Source organism: Phaeoacremonium minimum (assembly GCF_000392275.1).
Source record: "Phaeoacremonium minimum UCRPA7 unplaced genomic scaffold PA7_03_scaffold_348, whole genome shotgun sequence".
Classification (NCBI taxonomy): Eukaryota; Fungi; Ascomycota; class Sordariomycetes; order Togniniales; family Togniniaceae; genus Phaeoacremonium; species Phaeoacremonium minimum.
In genome coordinates, this window is record NW_006921252.1 from 163,069 (window position 1) to 187,997 (window position 24,929).

Consider the following 24,929-nt stretch of genomic DNA (forward strand, 5'->3'; position numbering starts at 1 on the left):
CATTATCACCCTCAAGTGCCGTCAGCCAAGCGCAAGTCTTTCTGGTGACCACTTCCGGTCGAGGCTGATATACCACTCTTGATTTGTCTGCGTTCACGTGCTCTGAATTGTCCGTCTCCAACGTTGCCCATCATGTCATACAACGAGGAAGATCACAGCGCTGCCGTGGGAGAAGACTATCGGCAAGCCCTTGAAGACTTGACAAACATCTCGAGACTAGAGATCAGCAATTTGACACAGATTGCCAGAGAGAACACGGAGTATGCTCAAGCCATATCAGAGGCCCTTCAAGACCACATCAAAAAGGTAGGTTAATTTAAATGAATGCCTGTGCTCACTCCTTCTACCATCTAATCTTCTACTTGCCACCGCGCATCTGATCCCTCCGATACTTGATCCATTGATTCGTCGCTAACGTGGTTTCAGGTCGCCCCTCAGCGAAAACTACCCGCATTATATGTGCTTGACTCTATTGTTAAGAATGTCGGCACACCTTACACTCTATTTTTCGGCCGAAAGCTGTATCAGACCTTTATGGAGGCATACGCGTCGGTAGACAATAACACCCGAAGAAAGATGGACGAGATGCTGAAGACATGGAAAGAGCCTGTTCCAGGAAGCATAGAGGCCAGGCCTGTCTTCGCTCCCGATGTTGTCCGGCCGATTGAGAATGCTTTGATCAAGGCGAGAACTTCTGCGCTTCAGGCCCAGCAAGAGAACTTCCGAACTCAACAGCAATTTCTTAGTCGAGGGCGAGCGCCCGTTCCTTACCGGGAGACTCCAACGCCACCTGGCGTACGCCCAGGATCGCAGCAACCAGGGCCATATAATCAACCGCCTTATCCACCCCCGAACGGTGGTCAGTCACAAGGGCCGGTGTATGGACAACAGTCTTACCCTCTTCATCCGGTAAGGGGAGATCATTTGTGGTGGTTGGTCAAGCTAACATTACTCCCAGGCGCAAGCACCTCCCTACTCGACACCTCAACCAGCAGCATCCGCCCCAGCTGCTGCACCGTATCAACTACCACCGCATGGTGGGTACGGCGTGCCGGCTTCACAGCCAGCGTTAAGCGTAAACTCGTTGACTGGTGACATCCAGCAACTAATCGATGTTTCCAAGGCTGATTTTGCACGGAATCCTCTTGATACTAGTATACAAACAAGACTGAAGGCGTTGCTGGACTTGCAAAAGCTCCTGACGAGCCAAAATTTGCCTCATGACCAGTTGATGCTCGTTAAAGACCGAGTCACTGAGCTTGCTGTTGCCGTAAAGAATCAAGCCCCTAACTCCCTCACACACGCGCCTACACCCCCTATCGCCGTACAACCATATCCTCCTCCACAACAAGTACCCGTAGCAGCACCAGTAGCTCCGAATCCGCCTGCTTCGGCGCCTCCGGCAGGAGTCTCCCTTGACTCTCTGTTCGGAAAGGGAGCTCTGGCGACTCTATTGGCGAGGCAGACTCCTACGCCTCAAGTGTCAACACCATACATGCCGCCGGCTGCCGTGGCACCCATACGGTCTCCAACACCTCAGCGCGTTGAGCCACACAAACCTACTGCACCTCCACCCTCGGACCCTATGGCTCTGCTGAACATGCTGAGAGGTGCTGGTATCCTTCGCGGAGCTCCACCGGCAGGCGGTACACCAGTGAATGTAACACCGGTTCCTCCTCCGCCGTCAGCGCCTCCTCCGATACCACCTAATCTAGCCTCCATCCTTGCTGCTGCGAGGGGAGTTGTACCGCCTCCGCCTCCCCAAGGAGGAATTAATAGCATCGAGCTGAAAGCTTCATCGCTAAAACTGTATGGTCTGACCAGCTATTGACACAACGTGACTTACACTAACATATGACATAGATTCCGACCTCACCTGTTATCCTTGTTGTACGAGGACCTCGGTCCGCCATGTACACAATGTGGCAGACGCTTCAAGACAGACGATGAAGGCAAGAAGAAGAAGACGGCGCATATGGACTGGCACTTCCGTGTGCATCAGCGGATCGCCGAGGCGGAAAGGAGGGGCCAGCACCGGAGCTGGTATGTTGATGAGAGGGTAAGAAGCATTGCATTCTCGTCTACTGCCTTAATACGACTAACAATTTGCAGGACTGGATCAATTCCCGCGAAGTCATCGATACAGATCACGTAGAGACATCAGAAGAGTCAAAGGGAGGAGCAGCGAGCGCAGCCTCGAAGGCTCCCAAGCTGAAATGGATCCCTGTTCCGGACGACGGCACGAACACGGTGTGCCCAATCTGCCAGGAGAAGTTCGAGATGAAGTGGCTCGACGAGGCTCAGGAGTGGGTGTGGATGGATGCTCTCCGAGTCGGCAACCGCGCATATCATGCCAGTTGCTACGCTGAGGCGTACAAGGACGGAGGAAGCACGCCGCTTTACTCGCGCAACACACCGGAGCCGGTGCTCGGCAAGCGGAAGGCAGAGGTCAGTCCCGGCTCCTTTAAGAAGATCAAGGCTTGAATTCCCATGCTCATGCATGCATGCGCCACAGGACGAATACTCCAACCTCCGTGGCCGGATCAAGACGGATGGGTACTGAAAACATGAACAGACATGGACATCCGTTTGACGGAATGTTTTGCGTTCTATCAATTGCATTGTTGGAGTTAAGGGTGCAGACGATCTTTGATGAGGGCGACGAAAAGCGATTGGGGACGGCACATTGAAGCCGACAGAGCAAAGCTCCTGCATTGCATAGGGAATCTAGTTACGAACAGCATTCACGATCCTCTCCTATGGATTGGATCGTTAATTAGACAAATACAGTGCATAATACGCATCCTGCTCTCACAAGTGAAACCTGACATCTTCAAATCCACATACGCTTGTTCCAGTTCTAGTGTCTCTCCTCCGTAATCCTACAATACCTGCAACGTTACACATAGGCACTGGAGCTCTTCGCAGTTATCACATCACGCACTTTGCCTCAGGCCTACACGAAACCAGCTAATAAGTCAAACTCCGTGCTAGGCCTGGCCGCCCTCTCCAATCACCCACCTAAAGTCCTCAAGTAGCTGCCCGAACGTCTCTCGACCCTCACCCTCCGTCCACCTCCGCACCGCCTCCAGCCCCTGGACGTCCCCGCGCATGTGCTCCTCGTCCGTAGTGCCGTCCAGCATCGCCGTGCCGCGGAGGCCGAGCACCAGCGCATACAGCGCCACGGCCTTGTCGATGGTGATGTTCTGCTCGGCGCCCACGCCCGCCTGCGCCGCCTGCCGCGCCGCCTCCACGACCGGGTGCCGCAGCAGGTCGCGGTTGGCGCTCAGGGTCCAGAACGACTGGAAGGCGATGCCGCGCTCGCGGCACCAGGCGCGCAGCTTGCCGTCGTAGGCGGTCGCGCGGTAGAAGCGGTTCTGCACGACGGCCGGGGGCAGAAGCGGCGCGCCGGAGATGTCGACATCGCCGTCGTCTGCTGAGGCGACGAGAGCCTGCAGTTCTGCGAGCGTGACGTTGCTGATCCCGAGGTGTCGGATGGAGTGCGGCACGTAGGAGGAAAGTACTTGGTAGGCAGTGAGGGTGTCGCGCGCCTTGGAATAGGGGGAGTGCAGCACCACGCAGTCGAGATATGGCGTCTCCTGATCAGGCGTGGCGAGGTTGCGAATCGATGAGGCGATGGAGGCGTGGATTTGGTCGGTTATGGGTAGATGAGGGTCATATGGCATGTCGTTGGGGTCTTGACCGCCAACTGGACAGAATTTTGTTTGAATCTGAGGAGAAAGCCTTGAGATCAGCTTTGAGATCCCGTAAGAGAAGTTGAGGGTCGCACGGAGTCAATATACACATGACCACGTCGTAAACCCAGTGCTTCAAGGTGCAAGGTGAGGACGACAATTTACTTACATAGAGGTCCTTTCGAGTAACTATTCCCTCATTGATTGCCTTTCGAATCCCCTCGCCGACTAGAGGCTCTTTGTAATGCTTGGGCTGACCAGCAGTATCAATACCCCGGAAGCCAGCCTTGATGGCCTTGTACACAAAGTCGGCTGTTTTTTCAGCCTTCCAAGCAGTGCCATATATGAGTGTTGGCATAGCGGTCGTCTCATAGCCCTTTAAGATAAGCTTCTCCTGCAGGGGCGGCCAAGGTGCGGCCTCCTGAGCTGACGTCGACATGGTGAATGATCTCTTCGGTGAAACACGGTGTTGAAAAGATTGGTAAAACCCTGTGCTAAACAGCTTCGTTGTACTCCTTGTAGTGATCGAAGAATGCGTTCGCAGTAGGCTACGGACTGGTTCTCCTCTCCTCATAACCAAATTTGAGAAGGTCTGACTTGGGCAACACACTACAAATTGATCAGCGGCTCTCACCAAAGTAAGACGATGGCTATCCCATCTTGCAGCGTTGGTTTCAGGAGCGTAAATAGTTCAACGCGAAATGCGATACTATTGTACCATGCCGAACTACAACGGCATGATCATAGCTTTAAGATTGCCAATTAGCCCATGCCACTAGACATCTGCCAACATATTTGAGCTGCCCCTCGCACAGCCTTAGATGACCCTAACCAGCCATTTCTGAGAGCTTGAAGCAGTCGCAAGCTGTAGTTCACTCTGACTACATGAATGAAAGAAAGGCACAGTATCTTGGTTTCCCGCCAAAGCTCACAACAACACAAGGCTGCAAGGCTGCTCATACGCTCGGCGGACTTCAACCCGAGAAGTGACTTTCTCGGGGCTTATAACAGTATTATCACCCTAATATCCGAAGATTCGAATGTATACGAAAGTATAGTGTGTATGTATGTATGTGTGTGTGTGTCACGCGTGTCGTCAACTACCGGACTCGGAAGTCCTCCTGGCAAATCGCCGTGGATGCAGCACTTGCTGATATCCCAAAAAGGCAACCGCAACAGTTCCAATGAGCGGACGCGGGCCACTGCAAAATGACGCTTTCTAAAGACATGATTGATAAGCTCGAACTTACGAAAAGGCGTTCAGCGTTGCGGGGACTTTATTCTCCCGAGCGGAGTTGACGGCTTCCGAAGGCAGAAACGGCTTTCTGATCCGGCTTCTTGAACGGTGGCGCGCTCTTTGGCAAGTAGTAATTTCTGAGGGAGGTCGACCGGGCGGAGCTTCGAGCGAACGATCGACGACGACGGGGCAAGGTCTGTTGAAGGCCCCGCTGGCTGGCTGCTGCTAAACTAAGGGGATATGGAACGTTCCCTTAAGGCTTCTTCTGGATCGAGGCAAGCCTACATATGGAACAAAACTAAGAATTTACCCGGCCGCATGAAAGTCGATGGAAACGACACGCCGGGAGGAGAGTGGCAGGGATGCATGAGGTAGGTAGCGACATCATGTCATAGGTAACTACCCCACCAACGACAGCTTCTTAAAGCTTCACTTACCCCGCCAGAGGTGATAACAAATTACCTCCGATCACGCATTGATATTTATTAAAAAGACTTATGATATCAGGGTTTTCATATTCAAAAACATTGCTGTTGACTGCACCTGCTCGATTGTTTCTCATTCTGTAACATTTTGCTCTGCGACACTTGCCGTTGCACCTCGTGAACGTATTAGGACTCTTCACAACATCATAACGAGATCGTTCTCTTCACAAATCACGTAGCTATGGCTCCGTACACAGCCAAGTGGGGTATCATGGCCACCGGCGGCATCGCCGAGAGTATGGAAACCCTCTTTCAAAGCCGAATATTCAGAGAAGGCTAACATGCCTGTTTAACAGCCTTTGTCAAGGATATGCTCACGAATCCAGCCACTCGAGGCGTCAACGATGTACAGCACGAAGTCGTAGCCGTAGCCTCGTCGAGCTCCAAGGAGCGAGCAGAGAAGTTCATCAAGGATGTGAAGGCGCCGGGATCACCCAAGGCCTACGGTTCATACCACGAGCTGGTCGCGGACCCTGATGTCCAGATCGTCTATGTGGCAACTCCTCACAGCCATCACTTCCAGAATGCGATGCTGGCACTGGAGGCGGGCAAGAACGTCCTGTGCGAGAAGGCACTGACCGTCAATGCCTCTCAGGCCCGCAAGCTTGTCGCAAAGGCGAAGGAGAAGAACCTTTTCTTCATGGAGGCCGTCTGGACACGGTATTTTCCTCTTAGCATCAAGGTCAGGGAACTGGTCGCGTCCAAGGTCATTGGCCCGGTCTATCGTGTAATTGGTGAGATAGAAAGCTTTTGACGACCATATCATATGTCTTCTAACATGCGATTCAGCCGATCTGTCATTCAACAATGATGCGGGAGATGGAAAGACGGTCACTTTCCCCGACAGCCATCGCATGGTCAATCTGGACCTGGCTGGAGGTGCGCTGCTGGACCTCGGCATTTACTCCCTGACCTGGCTGTTCCAGGTCCTTTATCACACACAACCCGAAAAGGAGAAGGAGGCGCCCAAGGTTGTTGCAGCTATCAACAAGTATCACACAGGCGCCGACGAGACGACCAGCATGATCCTGCAGTTCCCAGAGCACAAAAGCATGGGAATTGGCCTCACATCACTGAGGCTCGGTACCGATGTCGACGGTAAGAACAGCGGCGGTGCAGCCATCAAGATTCAAGGCCCTGGTGGCGAGATTCAGGTCATGGGCCCAGCGTTCCGCCCGACGCAGTACAAGGTCATCAAGAAGGCCAACCCGGGCCAGATCGAGGTTGTGGACTGCCCGATTCCCAGGGACGAGGAGAGAGACTTTGGTCATGGCATGTTCTGGGAGGCGGACGAGGCCGCCAGGTGTCTAAGGGACGGCAAGCTAGAGAGCGAGACGCTCCCCTGGAGCGAGAGTGTTGTCATCATGGAGACGATGGAAGAGGCGTTGAAGCAGGGCGGGGTGGTGTACCCGGAGCTGATCACAACGGATGTCTTTGATCCGCAAAGCCCATTGAACACAGGCAGGAAATAGACAATGAGAGCCGACTATTGGCGCTATCAAAACGTCATATGGTAGATTGTATATTGAATGATACCTGCTTGTACTCTTTGCCTGGAGGTCACGAATACAGCGTCTGGGTGTGTTCCTGAGACACTATTTGCTTCCGGCGATATCCGGCGCAGTCTTCCGTACGTCATGGTGCCTGATCGTCGCCGACACAGAGCAGCTTCCACCTCGTCCATCGTGGATAGTTGCTTTTGTTGCTGAGACAATTCCATGCGGTGGTGATGCTCGCTTAGGCACTGACTGACTGACTGAGTGACTGACCGCCTTTGCTTGGACAAGGCTGGCTTGGATAGCATTATTTTTCTTTCCAATGGACTTCTCCCAGTTAGCTCCCCACTAAGTCCCTACTTACTGTAGAGCCACCCGCCCATCTTTCATTCCATACACGCCCCTCCATCTCTCTCTTCAGATGCTTTTTCAACCTAAGGTATGAGTACATGATAGCATCTACTTATCCACCCAAGGTTCAGGCCGTTCACTTCCTCCCTCGGGCGCTTCTGCACGCTCAGACCTCGTCTCGCAGAGCCCACTACCGTCGGGTCTTTTACCGCCTGTCCATTGAACTGTAGTGGTACTTCTTCAAGGGACTGACCGTACGGTACCTTTGAAGAATCCTTACCGCCCCGCCGGTTCCCACACACAGACATTGCAGTAGGTCCTGCAGGACAGGCCGGACAGGGCTGCGTCTTGTACTCGAGCAGAGCCCAACATACAATACATTGAGCCTACCTTACCCTTGCCTAGGTACCTCCTCACAGCGGAAAAGAGTGATCTGGCAGGCCCCGGCCTTGCGCTAAACCTGACCAAGTGTACCTTACGAGGCGCTATTGTAGCTGTGCAGTGAATATACGACCACCCACACCAACACTCGCACAGCAAGGAAGCACAGCGCAGACGCACCTTTTCCATCCAACCTTAAGCCGACTGCAGGTCATACAGACCAGGTCCTTGTCAGGCGCTTGCTTGCCCTGGCTCGGCCTAACGACGTGCGTCATCCCCACGGTGGGCTCGAACGAAGCAGCGGTCAAGCGGGTAGGGTAGCCAGGGCCTAAGGTGAATTTCCGGGGCCGGCTCTGATTCCCCGCCTGTTCAAGACGGCACAGTTGGTGCCATCGGTGCCGTCGAAGTCGCCGGTACTGGTGGTAGCTTGTTCGTGGTGGTGGTACAGGCTCAGTCAGGATCTCGGGCGCCAACGACGATGTCAGGGGACCAAGATGTCGCCCGCGACCACCAGCGCCAGCACGCGGAGGAGGAGCTCGAGGAGGCTGCTGCGGTCGCCTATGAGGAGACACACGTGCACGGCGTGTACGAGGCCATCGCGCCGCACTTCTCGGCCACGCGCCACAAGCCGTGGCCCATGGTGTCCAACTTCCTGCGCGCCCAGCCCCCCGGCGCCGTCGGTCTCGACGTCGGCTGCGGCAATGGCAAGTATCTGGCGGTGAACCCGCACGTCGTGCTGCTCGGCTCAGACCGCAGCGCCTCGCTCATTTCGCTGGCTAGGCGGCAATTCGTCCACGATGGTGGTGCTGCTGCAGCACAGGCCGCGGCTGAGGGTGTTGATGTTGGTGGTGGTGGGCGGCCAGAAAAGGGGTCGGGCACCGATGTCATGGTGGCGGACGGTCTCGCCCTGCCCTTCAGGGACGAGGCAGTCGATTTTGTCATCTGCATCGCCGTCATACACCACCTGTCGACACGCGAGCGGCGTGTTGATGCCATACGCCAGTTGCTGAAGCATGTTAGGAGGAAACAGCAACAGCAGCAGGGCGCCCGCGGCGCAATCACCGCCGGACAGGCAGATGACGCAGATGCAAGCGTGGATGCAAGCAAGGATGATGTTGATCGCCGCGGCGCCAGCCGAGCTGGCAGCGGCAGTGGCAGCGGCCAGGTGTTGGTCTTCGTGTGGGCACTTGAGCAAGGGACCAGTCGGAGAGGATGGGACGAGGGTGGAGAGCAGGACCTCCTGGTGCCCTGGGTCATGAAGCAACAGGGACAACAGAGACAAAAGAAGATGCAGAAGCAGAAGCAGGCTAGCCGGAATGGTGATGAAGACAAGAGCGGTGAGCCGCCGCCAGATCACCAGCAGCACCCGAGCCACACCGACAAGACATACCAGCGGTACTATCACCTCTACAGGAAAGGCGAGCTCGAGGAGGATGTCATCGCCGCTGGTGGAGAAGTCCTCTCTGCGGGATACGAGAGGGACAACTGGTGGGTTATCGCTGGCAGGATATAGAACAAGAGTAGAATACAGGAATATTGTACCTCTTATCATCGGTTACACCGCAAGAGCATTGCTCTCTGCAGCTCAATCTCCACCGCCGGTCATATCTCTTGTACATGCGTGCTCTGTCCTTGCTTGTATAACAATTCTTCGCCGAGTCTAGAGGTATTCTATCGTGACAAACCCAGCTTGCGCCCAACGGGCATCAATTCGCCCCCATCCTCATCTGCTTCGATCTCACTCGAGAGGCAACGCCCGACCCCAGCCTTTCTGTTTCTGCAGAGAACACCGTAAAAGCCTTGTTTCTTTTGTTCGCCTTGTTTCTCAGATACGATGGTGCCCTCCCTCGTACTCGCTTGCCTAAACAGCCTCTCCCAATTCGCAACACACTATGCTCCGTAAGACGAAGAACACGTAATCCTGAAAGGACAGACTTTTGTTTTCTCGCGGCGCCGAAGGTAACATCAGTAAATAGCATCAGCAAGGTAGATTTAGAAAAACATGAGTAGAAGAGCATTATCCCACGCTGTAAAGGCAAATAAACAAAAAAGAGCAAGTCTTCGCTCCTCGCAACGAATACATGACTCCCTCAAGCGAGCAAAGCCAAATGCCAATGTGTCCGTCCCATCTAATCCCGCCTGCCCAGTCCTCCGTCCATCCTTCCGTCCGTCCCGCAATGCTCATGCCATGAAAGTAGATAGCAAACAGTCGCAGAAGCAGCATAAGCAATAGCGAGTAGTAATAGTTGTGCATAATAGCGCTCCATCCCGATGCAACTCATATGCGTGTGTCTGCGTGACTTCTTGTATCGCGTGAAAACAGAGAGAGAACGAGAACCTGCCAATGCCAGTCGTGACCATGATTTCGTTTGCCCGCCCCATGAAAGCACCATTTTAACACCAGCAACTCCATGTTGTGTTTGTGTCGTGTGTGTAGAAGTGTTTTAGTCGCACTCCGCCGCCATTCTCGCATCCATCAGGTGACAATCCATTCGTACAGCTATGTATGTTGTATGGTAGCGTCGTGTCATTCGTTACCGCCCAGTTTCGTGTCGGGGATCGAGGTGTCGTCGTCTCGTCGTTTCTCTCGAGCTAATCTCAGGGCTCGCTCGTCGTTTCGCGGCGCCGGCCGCTTCCATGGGATAGGACAGGGTGGGCAGAAGCGGTCCCGGGCTGGCAGTCGCACTTGGGACAGGGCTTGCACTCGGGACGCCCATCGAATATGCTGGCGTGCTGTAAGGACTTACTCCGGTGGTCAACTCGGCCACTCCAGGAAGCAGGCCCCCGCGCCCCTGACCATGGGTCTGAATCGGTGCCAGGCTGGAAGGGCCAGGCCCGTACATCATTACCTCGCCCATTTCAGGGGGAAGTGGTGCCCGCGGCGGCAGGCTTTCTCGCCGTGGTGCTAAACCGCGTGTAGGAGGCAGCGGTGGAGGAATCGCCGCAGGTGGCGGTGCAACTCCTCTGCCATATCGTGCTGTAGGTCCTCCCATTTCACGCGAGAGGCTGCTCTGGGAGTGTGAGTGTATGTGGCCTCGTGACGGTGAGCCTCTCTGGCTGTGCGGCGCATCGACGTTGACATTGGATGTTAGGGCGAAGGGCACGACGCCTGCACGTCGAGCCATTTCGGTCTCTCCTAGTTGCCAATGCATTGCTTCTGCCGCTCGCCATGGAACCTGCATCTCCTCGGCCACCTTTGCCCACATCTCCGGTTTGAATCTGGTTCTTGGGTTAGCTATCTGCTCCTTCGACATAAGGAAGCGATGACTGAGGTTTCGAGATCTTGAGGTTCCCGCAGGTAGTCAAATTCGTGTCATGTTAAGGAGCCTTGTCCAAGTAGTCTTGGTAACTCACCTCTCATAGAGCCTTGCAAGTTTGTTCTTACGTTCCTCGTCCCACTCGCTACGTCTCTCGAGGTAGTTCTGATAATGGAGCCGGCAGCTTATGGCACTCCGGCCCGGCAGTCGCTTGGAAATATCCTCCCACTTCATGCCGCTGCCCCTTAATTCGATGATCTGGGCGTCTTCTTCTGGAGACCACTTGCTCTGCTTCTTAGCCGGGCTGTCCGCTGTATGTGGCGGCATGCTGCGTCTCCCCCCTTGGATGCTCGGCGGTGCTACTGCTAGATACGGTCCTCCGATTACTCCACCGGCACTCGGGATAGATGGTGCTAATGGCGGCGGCGCAGAGGCATACACGGCGGTCGGCGCCAGTCCACCACCGCCGAGTGCGCCAGGCGCCGCGGTTGCAGTTGATGGAGGTATAGAGGCGGATCGAGAGTGGTTAGAGGGCGAGTTATAGGACTCATTTGAGTCCGGAGCCTTGAGAAGGGAGGCGATATCCACGGTGACGGTATCGCCTGGTTTGCCTAGGAGTGGCAGATGTTCATGGGGCGCAACAGTTGCGCCGTGTCCCCTTTATGCTTCCCAATCAAGGTGTGTTATCGAGTGAAGCAACGCAACTAATTTGTCATGCAACGTAGCTGTAGAGTGGTCTTTGATACTACGAGGTCGTAGACACTGAGAGAGTCGCTCTCAAGAATCCAGTGCTAATCCTTGACGCGTGAAGAGGATACAATAAGTTATGTTAGGTGTAACAGAGACGGACCGGGGTATCTTGAGATGTAAGAACTGGAAAGCGAAGATATTGAGACAGTTTAGGGGAGTTGGACCTTCCAGGCAAAGGGAACGATGGTGATTGATGTAGTAGACAAGGTTGGCCGCTCAAGATAATAGGAGAAGGAAGGTTTCCGGAGTCCAGGAGACTTCAGTACAAGCGTGGCTGGTATTTTCGAAGGCAGACATCAACATGATTGGCGGCCACCCAGTTACTCGCCCACCAATGAATGGAGATGAGAGCAATGGTCAAAGCAAATTTCGGAAGCGTTGAGCGCGCCGGCGAGGGAATACGTCAGTCAAACCAGTTGGTTAGAGCTATTCACCATGAAAGAAAAGGACTTTTCCATTGCCATCGTCTCCTTCAGAAAGATGGGTAGAGCCAAGGGCGAGAAACAGGGCTGGTAAGATCCGAGAAGAGGCGCTCGTTGCTGCAGATGAATGACAGGGAAAGGAAAGGTTTAAAAAGCTTCAGGGGAGCAGAGGCAGCGGGTCGAAGAGATGGAGGCCTAGCGGGGGCCAGAGCAAGGGTAGCAAAACAACAGATACCAGCATGCGGCAGGCTTCAAGAAGAGATCTCAGAGACCAGGACTGGCAGTCTCGGTAGGCAGGGCAGGGTAAGGCAAGTAGAAGTAGACATGACAAGGGGGAGGGGTGTAGCACTTGTTGGGTGGAAAGGAAGAGTGGAGTTCAGCAAAGACAAGTAAATGTGTTATATGTGAGCAGGTAAGTCTGGTGATGTAGTTAGGTCTACCAACACCTGAACCCTATATTAAAAACAGCTGGACATATAAGAGCGTGAGGAGCATGTTGATCTGCTATCCTGGGAGTTGCCAGTCTCAACTAAGACAAGCCTGGCCTCTTGGGGGTTGCAGCTTTGCTCTACATACTATGGAATGACAGAGGCGGCCTAACCTAAAATGATATATATTAGCGGAACCAAAATAAAAGAAAGGAAAAAAATAAAATAAAATGGAAAACACATTTTTTCGAGTCGACACACCCCCCTGGTTGGTTATACACCCCTCGGTATGTAGACATCCATTGCAGGTCCCTAGGCTGTTGGAAAAATTGTCCAGCACAGCGGAGGACTTTGGGATGCGAGTGATCAGCTAAAAGGCTTATGGCATGGCCACGAAATCATGCATGAGCTCGCAGTTTAAGCATTACACCACTCCAGTTGTTCGCCTTGGCTTGTACGCTAAATGCGATGACTTAGTAGATTAATGGCGCATATCGCCAACCAGCATGCGGCGAAAGGACACCGTGAAGAGTATCGACAGACTTTAGACAATGGCCTACGACCTACACCGAGAGTACCTCATCAGGGGGTCTACTCGATACTCTGTCGGACAGAGGTTACTAACAATCCAGACATCGTTTACAGCCAAGGTGGCTCAGGGCAGCTTCTGATGTCTTTGGGGTACCTACGATACTCCGGAGATGGCTAGTAGCGTAATGTGTTTGCTCTTCAGAAGGCTCAACCCGCAGGCCAGGGCAGGGAGGCAGGGTTCTGTGCAGCAAGCTTGACCCCGGGCACGAATGCAGAGCCAGGGTGCAGAAACAAGGGTAAAGGTACTTTGACGGCACATCAGGCGTGGAGAAAGGCAGTGAAAGAAAGGCAAGATCGAAGGCTTGCGAATCTACAGTCACAGCAATGGCATAGACTGCGGAGATTTGCAACTGATCTGCTGAACAATTGGCGTCAAACTAGATGTATATGTTTCGCACGCCGGCAAAGCATTCAGGCGCCTGAGATACTGTCAACTTCGGCTGGACTCGAAAGCTCGGTTATTCAGGTTTGTGGCCGAAGTGGTTGACGGGTTTTAGTGTACCCAGATACCTGGAAGTTTGGGAACTAGTTCATATACATGTTCAGCGCATGTGGCACCCATATGTTTTGGGTCAAGCCGACGTCTGCGATGGGTCTGGGATATTAAGACAGTTTCCGTAAACGTCAGGACGGCGGGAACTTCTGCTGTCGCCTCTCCTCGCTTGGTCCCGCTTCACGGTGGCTTTAGTAGAAGATATTATGATTGCATCCCAATTACTATGCCTTTGAGAGTGTTTCCGTGGTTCGCGATCGGGCTTGCGACCCAAAGAAGCTGTCTCTTCATGTACAATCGATCGTTTAGGAAAGACACGCTCTTCCGCATTCCGTGTCTCCATCTGTTCTTGGAAGGGGTCTTATATTGGGTCTCTGTGCGCAGGATGGTGTGTGTCTGTTCTCCGACTCGGTACCATCTCGGTTCAGTGATTCTGAGGCGTGAGCTTGACTAGAGCGTTCCCTATTAGGTTGAGTCGATTGATAAACAGCAGTTGCGGTTTAGGGACTAGAAAGCCATTGTCTGTGCGGACCGGGACTCGAGGCTCTCGAGTACCCCTCTTACGTACATTGTAAGATGAGGCTTGTCTCGACATCGTTGAGCGGGGCTAACCACACAACTGCAGACAATGGATTGTGTGTCCCAGAGTACTGTACGGATGGATGGATCTCGTTCGGACCTGACAACAAAGTCGCCCATTGCTCAATGCCTCAGTGTCCGATCGCGCCGGGAATAGCCTTCCTGGGCTGACGAATTCCAAGGACGGACAAACTAGCGGTCAGCTTGCTGTGCAGACATCCACCGAATTCCACCCCCTCTCTCTGCTGTGAGGGACCGGGGCGGCGCAGACTATCGTGGAAGGATCCGGACAGCCCATGTTTTAGTTTCAATGGGGTATGCGTTGGCCATCTTTTCTTCGTTTGCGATGGTGTGCAGCTCTCGTCGCAAGAACTGTCATGCTCCATGAACCATGATCGCCAGTTAGTCGTTTCTGACTTGAGTACCCCCAGAGTGTAGTTAGAAGTGTCTCGTGTGATGGCACTACCCGCCGCCTTGTTTCCACCTGGACTAGAGGACTTTCTTCAGTTCAAGCCACACATTGAGCCGCCCTACAACTCGAGCACGTCGGATCACTACCTGAAAGGGCTAGCAGTGGGAGGAATTAATTGCTTTTTTTTGCCCCTTAGTTCAATGTTCCCTCCCTGGACTTCAGCGTATTTCTTTGCACATTCGGAGTCACAAGGTTGGGTTGGCGAGGTTGGCAAGACCACGAAAAGCCCGCAAGGTGTCTTTCTTTCCATAGCAATGCTGCCCTAAGGCGAGGATCGGGCAGGGGGCAACCATGAGACGTGGAGTGGCCGAGACAGTCACACGAACGCAGCAAAGCACTGATACATACTGAAGCCACTTGCGAGAACCCTCCATGTTGGGCTAACGCGATCCAGCCGGTGTAGACCGGTGCAGGTAGAATGCACGATGCAGACTTGTCACTTGATGTGAACGAAGAAGCTGGAAGAGTGGAATGCGGCAGATCCTCCACCGGCTTGTTTGACTGTTGGTGCCCGAACAAAGCAACATCAGCTGCAGTAAGAGGTAAGTGTCTCATCGCCTCCTTGGTTTGTCGGCGCCAGGCACGAACGGTTGATCTTTAGCAGACGCTTGCTATTGTTCCGATTTCCGGGTCTGGGGGATTTGTCACTTTTCTACAATCATTGACGCGCGACGCCGCTGGTTGATATCATGTCTGATCGATCTTTGTCCAGAACATTTCTCATGGCGTATGATACTTCTGCCGCAACAAGCAAAATACATTGCCACAATCCCACAAAGTCTCGTGAGAGAAATCGTATGTATGCAGTCTCCTTTCGTCTTCTTGCCAGGATTCATCTGAACCTATGAAATCGCATTGCTCAACCCGACCCAATGAGTTCTGATTTCTACGTTCGCCTCCTTCTAGTCATTGGACAGCAATCAAGCGTGGGTGCCAGGGCCAGATGTTAACGTCGATTGACGGCCCCCTTGTGCCGAGAGAAGTGATGCAGGCTGATGGGGAGTTTGTTGTCCTTGCATGGTGGCTTGGCCGGGCCCGCGGCAGCGCATCAACGATGAAGCACTCGCAAGATACATTTGGCTGCGCTGGCGACCTGAAATGCGGCGCACGCATGCATGTACACCCTGACAAAATTCTGGGGATGTCCTGGTGCAAGCTTCGCATCAGTACTTTAAGCTGGTATAGATTCTGGGGAAATTATTAAACGTTCGACGTCATTGCCTGGTGAATGACCTGCTCAGACAGGCGTAATAATTTAAAAAGCCTTTGTCTCCCAAGCCGTTGGACCCGAGCCATCTTTGACGGCCGACAGCTCACGGCTGGTAGTGCCCGGCTGGTGGAAGAAACGACTCCACAACTATCGTTAACCGCACACCCCTTAGCTGGTACTGACATCGAGGAGGCCGGACGTAGGCAACTGCCCGCAAGGATACGGCAATCGACATTTTGACTATACGTGCAGATATTCCACGGTCTTGTTCGAAACCCAACGTGGCGGTGAAGGCCCAGTCATGAAATCTTGGGTAGCAAGGATGCACATCATCTATAGCCCGACGAGGCTGGTGGAGAGCTAACTACATGGATGCTGATTATATTTGTCGTCAGGTCTAAGGAGCACCACGCGGCCTTGCGTGGGCGACTTCCCTGCTGGCCAAATACACAGGCAGTGGTTGAGTTGGCGATCTCAAGTCCTGCCTTCCTGGTATTCGACGTGGACTGAATGACGCGGTAGCGTTTGAGAAGCAAGGTAAGATCTCAGGGAGCGAACCCTGACCAAGCCAACCTTCGATGAACTCCTCCGGGAGTGGGGGAGCGGGAGCGTAATTCAACAGCCCATTGTATCTGTGACGGCAATGTGACTTGTTACGTCCGCAACAGACCGCAACTTCTTTGCCATGCCTCTGCTTGGTGACAATGGCCAACCCAAAAGGGTCACTCGACTGCAGTCCTCCAGACTCCAGCACATCCCTGTGGGTCGCCTTGTGGGACCAGGCGCCAGGTTGCAGTGGCGGCGAAGTGATATACATAGTAGGTCGAGATGGTTCTTTGTTTGTTTGGAGGCGCCCTCCGTTTGCTACAGCCTCATGGAAACAGTCGTGGGCGAATAGAAGTCCGTGGGGGTCGTACCGAGCCGGTCTAAAGCATCCCCCAGATCCTGCCAAATCTGATGTTTGACTGCATGCGAGCGATTACGCCCGACGCCGGTAACGTCGTGCTCCAGAGAATCTAGGCTACTTGCCGGGGGTTTGCAAACGCTCGAGGACCAATGAATGTCATTGTTTCTTCCCTGTCCTTGTCCAGCCCTCACCGTTATTCTTGGACCGGTCGAACCCTACGTGCCGTACCGTAGTCACCTGCGACAGGAGCACTTATACCCAAGCTGCAGATGCGGGAGGCGTTTTGGCAAGGTCGACGTAGCTCAGTTGGTTTGTGGCAGAATCCCCCAAATCCACTGGAAGTGGCTTCTGGCTCTAGGATACTACAACCGAAACTGCCCAAATAGGTAGTACTGTTCATGCCACCTTTAGCATACCTATGTAAGTTCTGGATGCGCAAAGAATGAACCATCATTAGCGGGCGATCAATACATGAGAAAGCGAAACATTTTGAAAGCATAATGTCTGCACCTGTTTGGGAATTTTCATAGGTAGGTATGATATGAAGTCGCTGTGCAGCAGGTGTAATTCATAGCGACTGCCATTTTCCCCAAGACCGTTTGTGGAGGAAAATATGAGTTAAGGTCAGGACTTCCTGGATTAGTGATGGACTTGTTTTGCAGCGCCTAGAGCAAAGGTTGTGGCTGACCAAGCGCGAATCCGTTGCCTCAGGTACCCGATTTCACAGGTACAGTACGATTATCAAATTCTACACACAATAACGATGCAACAGCTTTCGAAACACTCACTATCTGGGTGATTAATTGCCGAACAACTCAAAAGCAAACAATTCTGGTTTATCTAATGGCATCGGGTTTGACCATTTCAAAACGTACAAAATTATTACGGTACTTTTTATTTAGATAGACATTTTCCTGTAGGTACTGTAGGCTCGCCCTAAGGTGTTATGGAGCCTGACTAGGAAGCTAAGTAACGCCGATTATCAAACATATTATTGGGGCTTGTCGTGAGACGTCGCCGCATCAAGCCGCCGTCCTCCCGACATACAACCACCGGCACTCGCCTCCTGCCGGTCCTAACCTCCCGTAGGGTCCCGATCATCAGACTTCAATATCTTTGGATCGGACAACAGTTCCGGAGCCACGAGCTGCTACAGCGAGAATGGCCGACATTCCTCTCATAGTCATATCCGAGAATTCTTCGTCGGAACGGCGCATCACCCCATCGTGGACCCTCACTCAGCTCAGGGCAAAGCTAGAGCCAATCACCGGTGTTCCACCCTCGTCTCAGAGGCTGTTCTTGAAATCTGCAACTCAGGATAGGATCCCGATCGAGACCTCAGATGAGGACAATACTCAGCTAACCGCTTTTCCTCTGTCGGCATATGCTGAGCTGCATGTGAGTAGCATTTCTATGCGGCATAATTGGTGTAGTGGAGCCAGGCCGGCCTTCCTGCCTCGCAGGTCTGACGAGCTGCTGCGCAGAGGACTATAATCAGCACCGAGGTTGCGGAATGGTTGGCGGCACACCGTGTCTCGGCCGGTTGTCAGGCGGATGTGATGGGGTAGCTTGCACTGACAGCGTGTTCAAGGTTGTCGATACTCGGCCAGCCGGGGCAAGGCCAAACTTCACAGACACTAGTGGTGTCGAGAAGTATGTCATGCCAGAGGAGGAGTATGCTAAGAAGACGGATTCCGTGTTAGCATGGAAGAAGGCTCAGAAGCTTGGGCGATTCGACCCTGATGCTCCAAGCCATGAGCAGGCAAAGATCGCCGCTTTCGCTCAAGAAGTCGAACAACGTGGCATCAAGGTTGGCCTACGCTGTCGCGTTGGAGGAGACGACTCGCGGCGGGGAGAAGTCCGGTATGTCGGTGAGGTGAAGGAGATTCCCGGCGGCCTTGGCGCCTGGGTAGGTGTTCATCTCGACGAGCCTGTGGGCAAGAACGACGGCAGCATCAGCGGTACCAGGTACTGGGGGGAGGCATCAGATCTCAAGCACGGTGTCTTCGTTAGACCAGAGCGAGTTGAGGTCGGCGACTGGCCGCCCGTCGATGATCTTGAAGATATGGAGGAGATCTAAGGCTCATGTCTCCTGACCGAGTACCTTTAGAGACGCGATATCCCTCCGACACTTGACAGCTAGAAGCTACCATATCCGAAGCTGTTCAAATCTCGGACAGATTGAGGAATTCTTTCCGACTCCCAGGCATCGTGTAACGATGAGGGTCTTTGCAGGTTCTGCATTTGTTTCGTGTTCGTAGCACAATTTCAGATGAGAATCACCGACTCATAGGATCACTATATACGATCTCAAGGGTGTCAGCAGACAAGTTCATCACTATAGCCACAGATCCCTATTTTTACTGTGAAGACACATATGGCATTACTGATCTCATCAAGCATTGGCATATCTCCGAGATCCAGCCCTTTGATCGCACATCTGCAGGGTAAAAAAACGCCTCGTGGATTCGAAATGTCATACCCACCGTGGCAGAAGGCCCCACAGCTCCGACATTTAGAACTGTTCGGGTGAATTTTAACCTTATATGGACCTGACCTCAGTCATGAAGTTGATCCACAGGAAATCTGACTTCAGTTTACCCCAAGTTTCGAACAGCAAAGCCCGGTAGTCGCGCATTTAACCGGTTGTCTCTGGGATCTGGGCTAGGAGTTGATACACTAACTGTATGACGCTTGCCTAGGACTCAGACACCAAACAACAAAGCCACGCATGCCATGAAGAAGCCATGAAGAAGCCACAGCACATGCTAAATAAGCTTGCCTTGAAGCGTAAAGAAAACAAACGTCTTTTTACATCTGCCAAAGATGTCGCATCTTACATCCTTACACGACAGACATTGTATAACGCAACAAGCCTGGGGTTTCTGGCGTCCGGTCAATCCTCCGCGAAGCGTAAGCCCTCCACCGTGAGATCGACCGCTAAGTAGCAGGGGTGTGCGGCTTTGCTTCATGAAAACTCCCGAGCGAGTGCTTTGTGGATTTTGAGGGTGAGATGGAGCCGAGTTTGGTATGCGAGGTCTAGCGAGGCGATCATCAAGCAACCTAACACAACTACCCTGGGCGATAGGTCAATACTTCGAGGAGAGTCGCAAGGAGTCGCCTGGAAAGAACAAGCACAATGGTATCAGGGCAACACAGGCCAGGCTCTGGTGTTTGGCAGCCTCCGGACCGTTTCGTGATCTACCTTCTCTTGAAAATGCTCCGAACAGCCGTGCAGGCATCGCCATCGCTGACCCCGGATTGAGGGAGAAACATTGTTTCCAAAAGTTGCTTCGGCAGCATACCCATGAAGCGTGTTGTTCTACATGCAGGCCTTTGAATGAACGACAGGAGGTTCTGTAACAGCCTACCAAGTATGGCAAGCACTTATCATATCAATCTGTAGAAATCAGCGAACGGCACTAATTTAGTATTCTCTACACTGTCTAAGGCGAAGGCGGGCCATTGTCGGAGTCCGGAGCGATTGATGCTAAGATAGAATAATTCCAGAACACATCTATACGCAGTAGCACCACCCAAGCTTCCATACGCTCTGATACGCTGGTGGAAAGGGCTTGGAAAGTTCATGACGTCTTCTATACGCTCAAGGACGGACAGATATGGAATTGCGCTGCACTGCCATTCTAGTACTAGAGTAGACAACACACGCTCACACGCTCGTGACAGGTCCGGACCATCCGGCAAGCCATCATAACATGACGGCACTTGGTTATACGCTGTCAATGGGGGAGGTCTAAGTTGGCCCACTGGGCGCGTGCCCTTGCCTGATAGGAGCATAGGGCTGATTCAAGCTGAGTGATCCCCGCTTAGACATCAAGTTCGGGGTTCGCAAAGGCTTCCGAGAGAAGCATCGAATACGCTGTGGTGAAGGGCTAGTGGTCGGGATGGTGGGCGCAGCCTCAACGAGTCGTAGTAGCCTGCAGCAAACGGCCTTCCGAAGTGCCGATTAGAAACCCCAATCAGCGGATACTTAAGGTAGAGCAGCGAACGAAACCCATCATGACCTGGGTGCGATCCAAGGAAAAGAGGCCAAGACGCATGAAATAAACCCAAGGCCTTGGACGCCTTGGACGAGTCAGCAGACGACCATTGACGGAGAGCCCTGCTTGCTTTAACGGAAACAGCGGCGCTAAAACAGCTCTGGCGTCTCAGAACCACCCCCCAAAACGCCGCTCCCACTGCCTCCAGTCCGTCTCGGGTCTGTCTATCAACCAAGAATCTCTGGTCGCTGCAACATCACCCATTCATTCTCTGTGTTCCTAGACAGCATTATCCTACTTGCCCTACACCGTTTGTCCTAAGCGCATCATCCTGAAGCAAAAACTCTTTGGCCTTTTCTTCTGCCGGACCTGGCAGGCAATAGCATAGATTATCATCCCTGAGCCCTGCAAGTGCCAGTGTCTGTCGGCCGGTCTCGTGTAGCGTTTCTGTACTGCCTATCTGCCCAGTACTTGGCGGGCTGCTTGGCGCACCCTAATCGCTTGTCGTCGCTGACCGGTGCCGTCTACCTCCGAGGGACCCTCGCTGCACCACACCCCAGCACCACCCCACGACTCGCCTGCCCGCCATCTCGGCCTTAGACCTTAGAACGCCCAGACTCGACTCCTCTTCTTGGAACGCCGCACAACCTTTCTTTGTCTGCACATCGCCTCATCTGTCTGTAAATCGCCAGAGCTTCAACTACTCTTCTCGCATATAGGTCCTCTTCTCGACGGCGATCAAGAAAACCACGACCACGAATCCGGCCCCATGCCCGCCTGCCGAATTGAGATGTGACACCCGGCCCGAGCCTGCTGCTTGTCCATTCAAACATCCCACCCCAGCCAGCCAGAGAGCCAGCGAGCGAGCGGCCTTTGCAGCGCTCCTCTTTTACATTACCTCCTCCCGCGCCACTTTCGACCGCCTTTGAATCCAATCTCCTCGCCAAACATCTTCAACTTTCCGGCCATGGCGACGTCGACCGTCGCCTACCCACGCAAGATGGGTGCGCTGTTGCTGGCCTTCCTCAGCGTACTCTCCGTGGTCTCCGCCGACGCCTCCATCTACCCAATGTCCAAGGTGCCCGACTGGCAGACAAAATCCGAGATGCAACTTGCCATCACCGCACAAGATGCCAATCCGGTGGCTCTTACTTACACCGTGATTCCATTGACCTCCAGTCTGGGCTTAAACGAGTCGGAGGTAGTGCGAGGGGTAATTCCATCCATCCCGCCTAACGTGGTCTACACTTGCCGACGGTTCCGCTAACACCATTCACAGACCATCGTCATCAGTGGCACCATGTTCGCTACCGATGATACAAGCTATGTGAACTTGACGGGAGGTGACGACGTGGCATACCTGTCTTGCGACCAGACAAACAACTCAAACATCACCCCCAACTATATCATCAACCAACTCGTGAAAAACACACCGCCACCCAAAGCCATCCTCCTCTACAGCCAGTCAGGAAGTTGCTGCGGTTTTACCGGAGGGGGCATCGAGTACCAGACCGTTTTCACGATGGTGAATCCAAATGAGGCTTCGGATGCTTTGAATATCACCACGGCAGGTGCGGGGACCGTACTTGCCACCATCACCGGAAATGTCACCACAACCGACCAGGACACCCAGAACAACCAGGGCGGGAGCAATTCAGCTGTTGCTATGAGCATCCTGTATAGTATCACAGGACTGATCACCCTCTTGTTTCTCGTTATCATCGCAACCGGCGCCATCCGAGCGCACCGGTATCCGGAACGATATGGTCCTCGAAGTGGGTACGGCGGCCGCCCCCGCCAGAGTCGCGCAAAGGGTATCGCTCGCGCGGTTCTCGAGACCATTCCCATCGTCAAATTTGGCAATCCAGAACCCGCAAAGCCTGACCCGAATATCGAGCTGGAGAGCTCTTCCTTCGACCGATCTGAGGAACAACACAACGGTGACGTGCAGAGCCGGCCAGCGCATCTGTCGACGATCCCAGAGAGCCCCCTTCCAACACCAAAGGTGGATAATCAGAACAAGACTGCTGCTTCAAGCATAGGCCCTGATACTGCGTCGACTTCTCTTGCCGGCGGTCAAGCCGCGGAAGCCCAAGGAGATGAGCATTTGGGCTGCTCCATTTGCACCGAAGACTTCCATGTCGGCGAGGATGTGCGCGTGCTGCCGTGCAACCACAAATATCACCCTCAATGTATCGATCCGTGGCTCATCAACGTCTCAGGCACCTGCCCTCTTTGGTAAGTCACACTATGCCTCGGACCTACTAGTACCTCCTGTCAAATGGAACTATATGCTAACCTTTTTCTACTAAAGCCGTCTTGACCTTCGACCGGAGGGCGAGAAAGCCGCAGGAAGCGAAGATGCAGAGCTTGCGCCACCTCTTGCAGCAGAAGGCGCTGAGGCTGAACCGTCAGCGTCACAGCGCCGCCGGTCTCGACTCTTTGACCTACACAGGTTGAGACATGCCTCGGCCGAAGAGCGGATCGAGGCCTTGAGGCGATACAGGTCCGAGCAACAAGGGCAGCCCGAGGGCTCTGTAGAGCGAGAGGCCGAGCCTGACGAGAGAGGACGAAGAGCTAGGCTAGCAGATCGATTACGAGACAGATTCCACATTCGCACGCGAGCTCAGTCTCCTGGCCGAACCGCTGGAGTTGAGAGCAGTCAGAGTGGGAGGAGCCCATCTGCTTAGGAGTGGCGGTGGAACTCGAACCTCTCTGATTAGTGGTCATGAACGTAATGACGGAAAGATGGAGATACGATAAACATAATGTTCCTGTTCATATATCGACGGGGTTATGAAAATTGGCACACATGCCCCTCATATTACTTCAGTGGAGCTGGCAGGTTCCCGGGACTGGAATAGGGACAAGGAGTCAACTTTTGGGGAGGGATCACCTTTAGACAATGGCGTTCGTCCAAAACATGGGTTCGGCACCACCGGAAAGCATTTGCATGGCGTTAGGGAACGAGGTCAAGTTTGCTTTGTAGATTCGACCGACCACTGTGTTTACCGAGGGGTAGGTTAGCTTGTCATTTATTGCGTTGAGGAAATATTTCAAGAGGGAGATCCTATCATTAAATGACGATCATAGTCCAGCGGGGTTAGCAAGGTCAACGGGGTGTGAATCGGCAGATGGGTAGTAGACAGGTTGACAACAAGCCAATTTGAGTTGAATGATAAACGCTTAATCATCACAACTTCATCGTAACCAGGTCTTCAATGGTCTCTGCTCAAAACATTTTGACTGTCATACTAGATAGAGGTAGAAGCCATGCCAATGTATGTTCGAGAGCAGGGCTTGGTCAAGTTGCCCGATTCTGTTGGAGAGCAGGGACCAATCCTGGTTCCGATGTTGGTAGCACTTCACTCGCATATCGCCAATATCACGAGGGAATAGCGGAAATCGATCACTCATCATCGTCATTGAGAATTCAAATCTTGTTTGCTAGAAAACCCCGATCCGCCTTGATCTGCATGTCTCGGTAAGCTTCTCGATAAGACAGTGCTAGACAGAGACGACCGTCGTTAGCATCTGTTAGGTGCCGTTTCACACCATGCGGCTACTCTCGTCTATCTAGCCACCATTGCCTTTAGTAGAAGGCTTGGCTATAATCATACTTGGCAGGAACTTTTCTCGCAAAAATCGAAGTTTACATCCTATCTCACAGGCGTTACTTACCCAATATTCCATATTAAGAACAAGATCAGATGCTAGTCCACCAGAAGCAGGGGAGATTTGCTGTAGAGTGTGGCGTGAACAGCCCTGTGCCGATCTGGGTGTCTAGACATTAGGCTGCGTTAGTGGGAGCGGGCAAGCCCCGCAACGGATGGGCCGTCCCTAGTCGGTTGGCCCGCGCTGGCTCCTCGCAGACTTGGAACCCAGCTCCCCGGATTTTCCCACTGAGAAGACCAGGTCTTGCGCAAGGGTCAAGGAACCTCGCTTCCCCATGGGTCCTGCAAGTGAAAGGGTAAGGACATCCGGCTAAATTGCCATCAATTGCCAACTGTTTGCTTCTGGCCTCATGGCTCATGAGCAGAAAGAAAAAGAAAATCACTACAGCCACTTACTCTACCATTGACTACCTACCTACCGTCCACTACTTCTTTTCTTCTTCTGCCGTTCCCCCTCACTGACCAGCCGCATCTGGACCGTGATGCGAGATGTCCGCCTG

The 24,929-nt window shown here is 53.2% G+C and overlaps 6 protein-coding genes across 6 annotated transcripts; 5 read left to right on the top strand and 1 right to left on the bottom strand.

Moving 5' to 3' along the window:
* Window positions 1-880: 880 nt before the first annotated feature.
* On the top strand, window positions 881-2,484 carry UCRPA7_4457 (putative mrna cleavage factor complex component pcf11 protein; the record flags this gene model as incomplete). The annotated part of the gene is made up of 5 exons (XM_007917059.1): window positions 881-909; window positions 959-1,037; window positions 1,103-1,809; window positions 1,864-2,059; window positions 2,113-2,484. The coding sequence occupies 5 exons, from the start codon at window positions 881-883 to the stop codon at window positions 2,482-2,484; spliced, it is 1,383 nt and encodes a 460-aa protein (XP_007915250.1).
* A 506-nt stretch (window positions 2,485-2,990) lies between these two features.
* On the bottom strand, window positions 2,991-4,134 carry UCRPA7_4458 (putative aldo-keto reductase protein; the record flags this gene model as incomplete). The annotated part of the gene is made up of 2 exons (XM_007917044.1): window positions 2,991-3,731; window positions 3,865-4,134. 2 exons carry the CDS (start codon window positions 4,132-4,134, stop codon window positions 2,991-2,993), a joined length of 1,011 nt encoding a protein of 336 aa, XP_007915235.1.
* A 1,464-nt stretch (window positions 4,135-5,598) lies between these two features.
* On the top strand, window positions 5,599-6,889 carry UCRPA7_4459 (putative nadp:d-xylose dehydrogenase protein; the record flags this gene model as incomplete). The annotated part of the gene is made up of 3 exons (XM_007917032.1): window positions 5,599-5,653; window positions 5,714-6,151; window positions 6,207-6,889. The coding sequence occupies 3 exons, from the start codon at window positions 5,599-5,601 to the stop codon at window positions 6,887-6,889; spliced, it is 1,176 nt and encodes a 391-aa protein (XP_007915223.1).
* A 1,234-nt stretch (window positions 6,890-8,123) lies between these two features.
* Window positions 8,124-9,158, top strand: UCRPA7_4460 (putative trna (uracil-5-)-methyltransferase trm9 protein; the record flags this gene model as incomplete). The annotated part of the gene is made up of 1 exon (XM_007917051.1): window positions 8,124-9,158. The coding sequence occupies one exon, from the start codon at window positions 8,124-8,126 to the stop codon at window positions 9,156-9,158; it is 1,035 nt and encodes a 344-aa protein (XP_007915242.1).
* A 9,109-nt stretch (window positions 9,159-18,267) lies between these two features.
* UCRPA7_4461 (putative cell polarity protein alp11 protein) lies at window positions 18,268-18,834 on the top strand (the record flags this gene model as incomplete). The annotated part of the gene is made up of 1 exon (XM_007917024.1): window positions 18,268-18,834. One exon carries the CDS (start codon window positions 18,268-18,270, stop codon window positions 18,832-18,834), a length of 567 nt encoding a protein of 188 aa, XP_007915215.1.
* A 2,921-nt stretch (window positions 18,835-21,755) lies between these two features.
* Window positions 21,756-22,997, top strand: UCRPA7_4462 (putative ring-7 protein; the record flags this gene model as incomplete). The annotated part of the gene is made up of 2 exons (XM_007917028.1): window positions 21,756-21,914; window positions 22,035-22,997. 2 exons carry the CDS (start codon window positions 21,756-21,758, stop codon window positions 22,995-22,997), a joined length of 1,122 nt encoding a protein of 373 aa, XP_007915219.1.
* Between the last annotated feature and the right edge of the window lie 1,932 nt (window positions 22,998-24,929).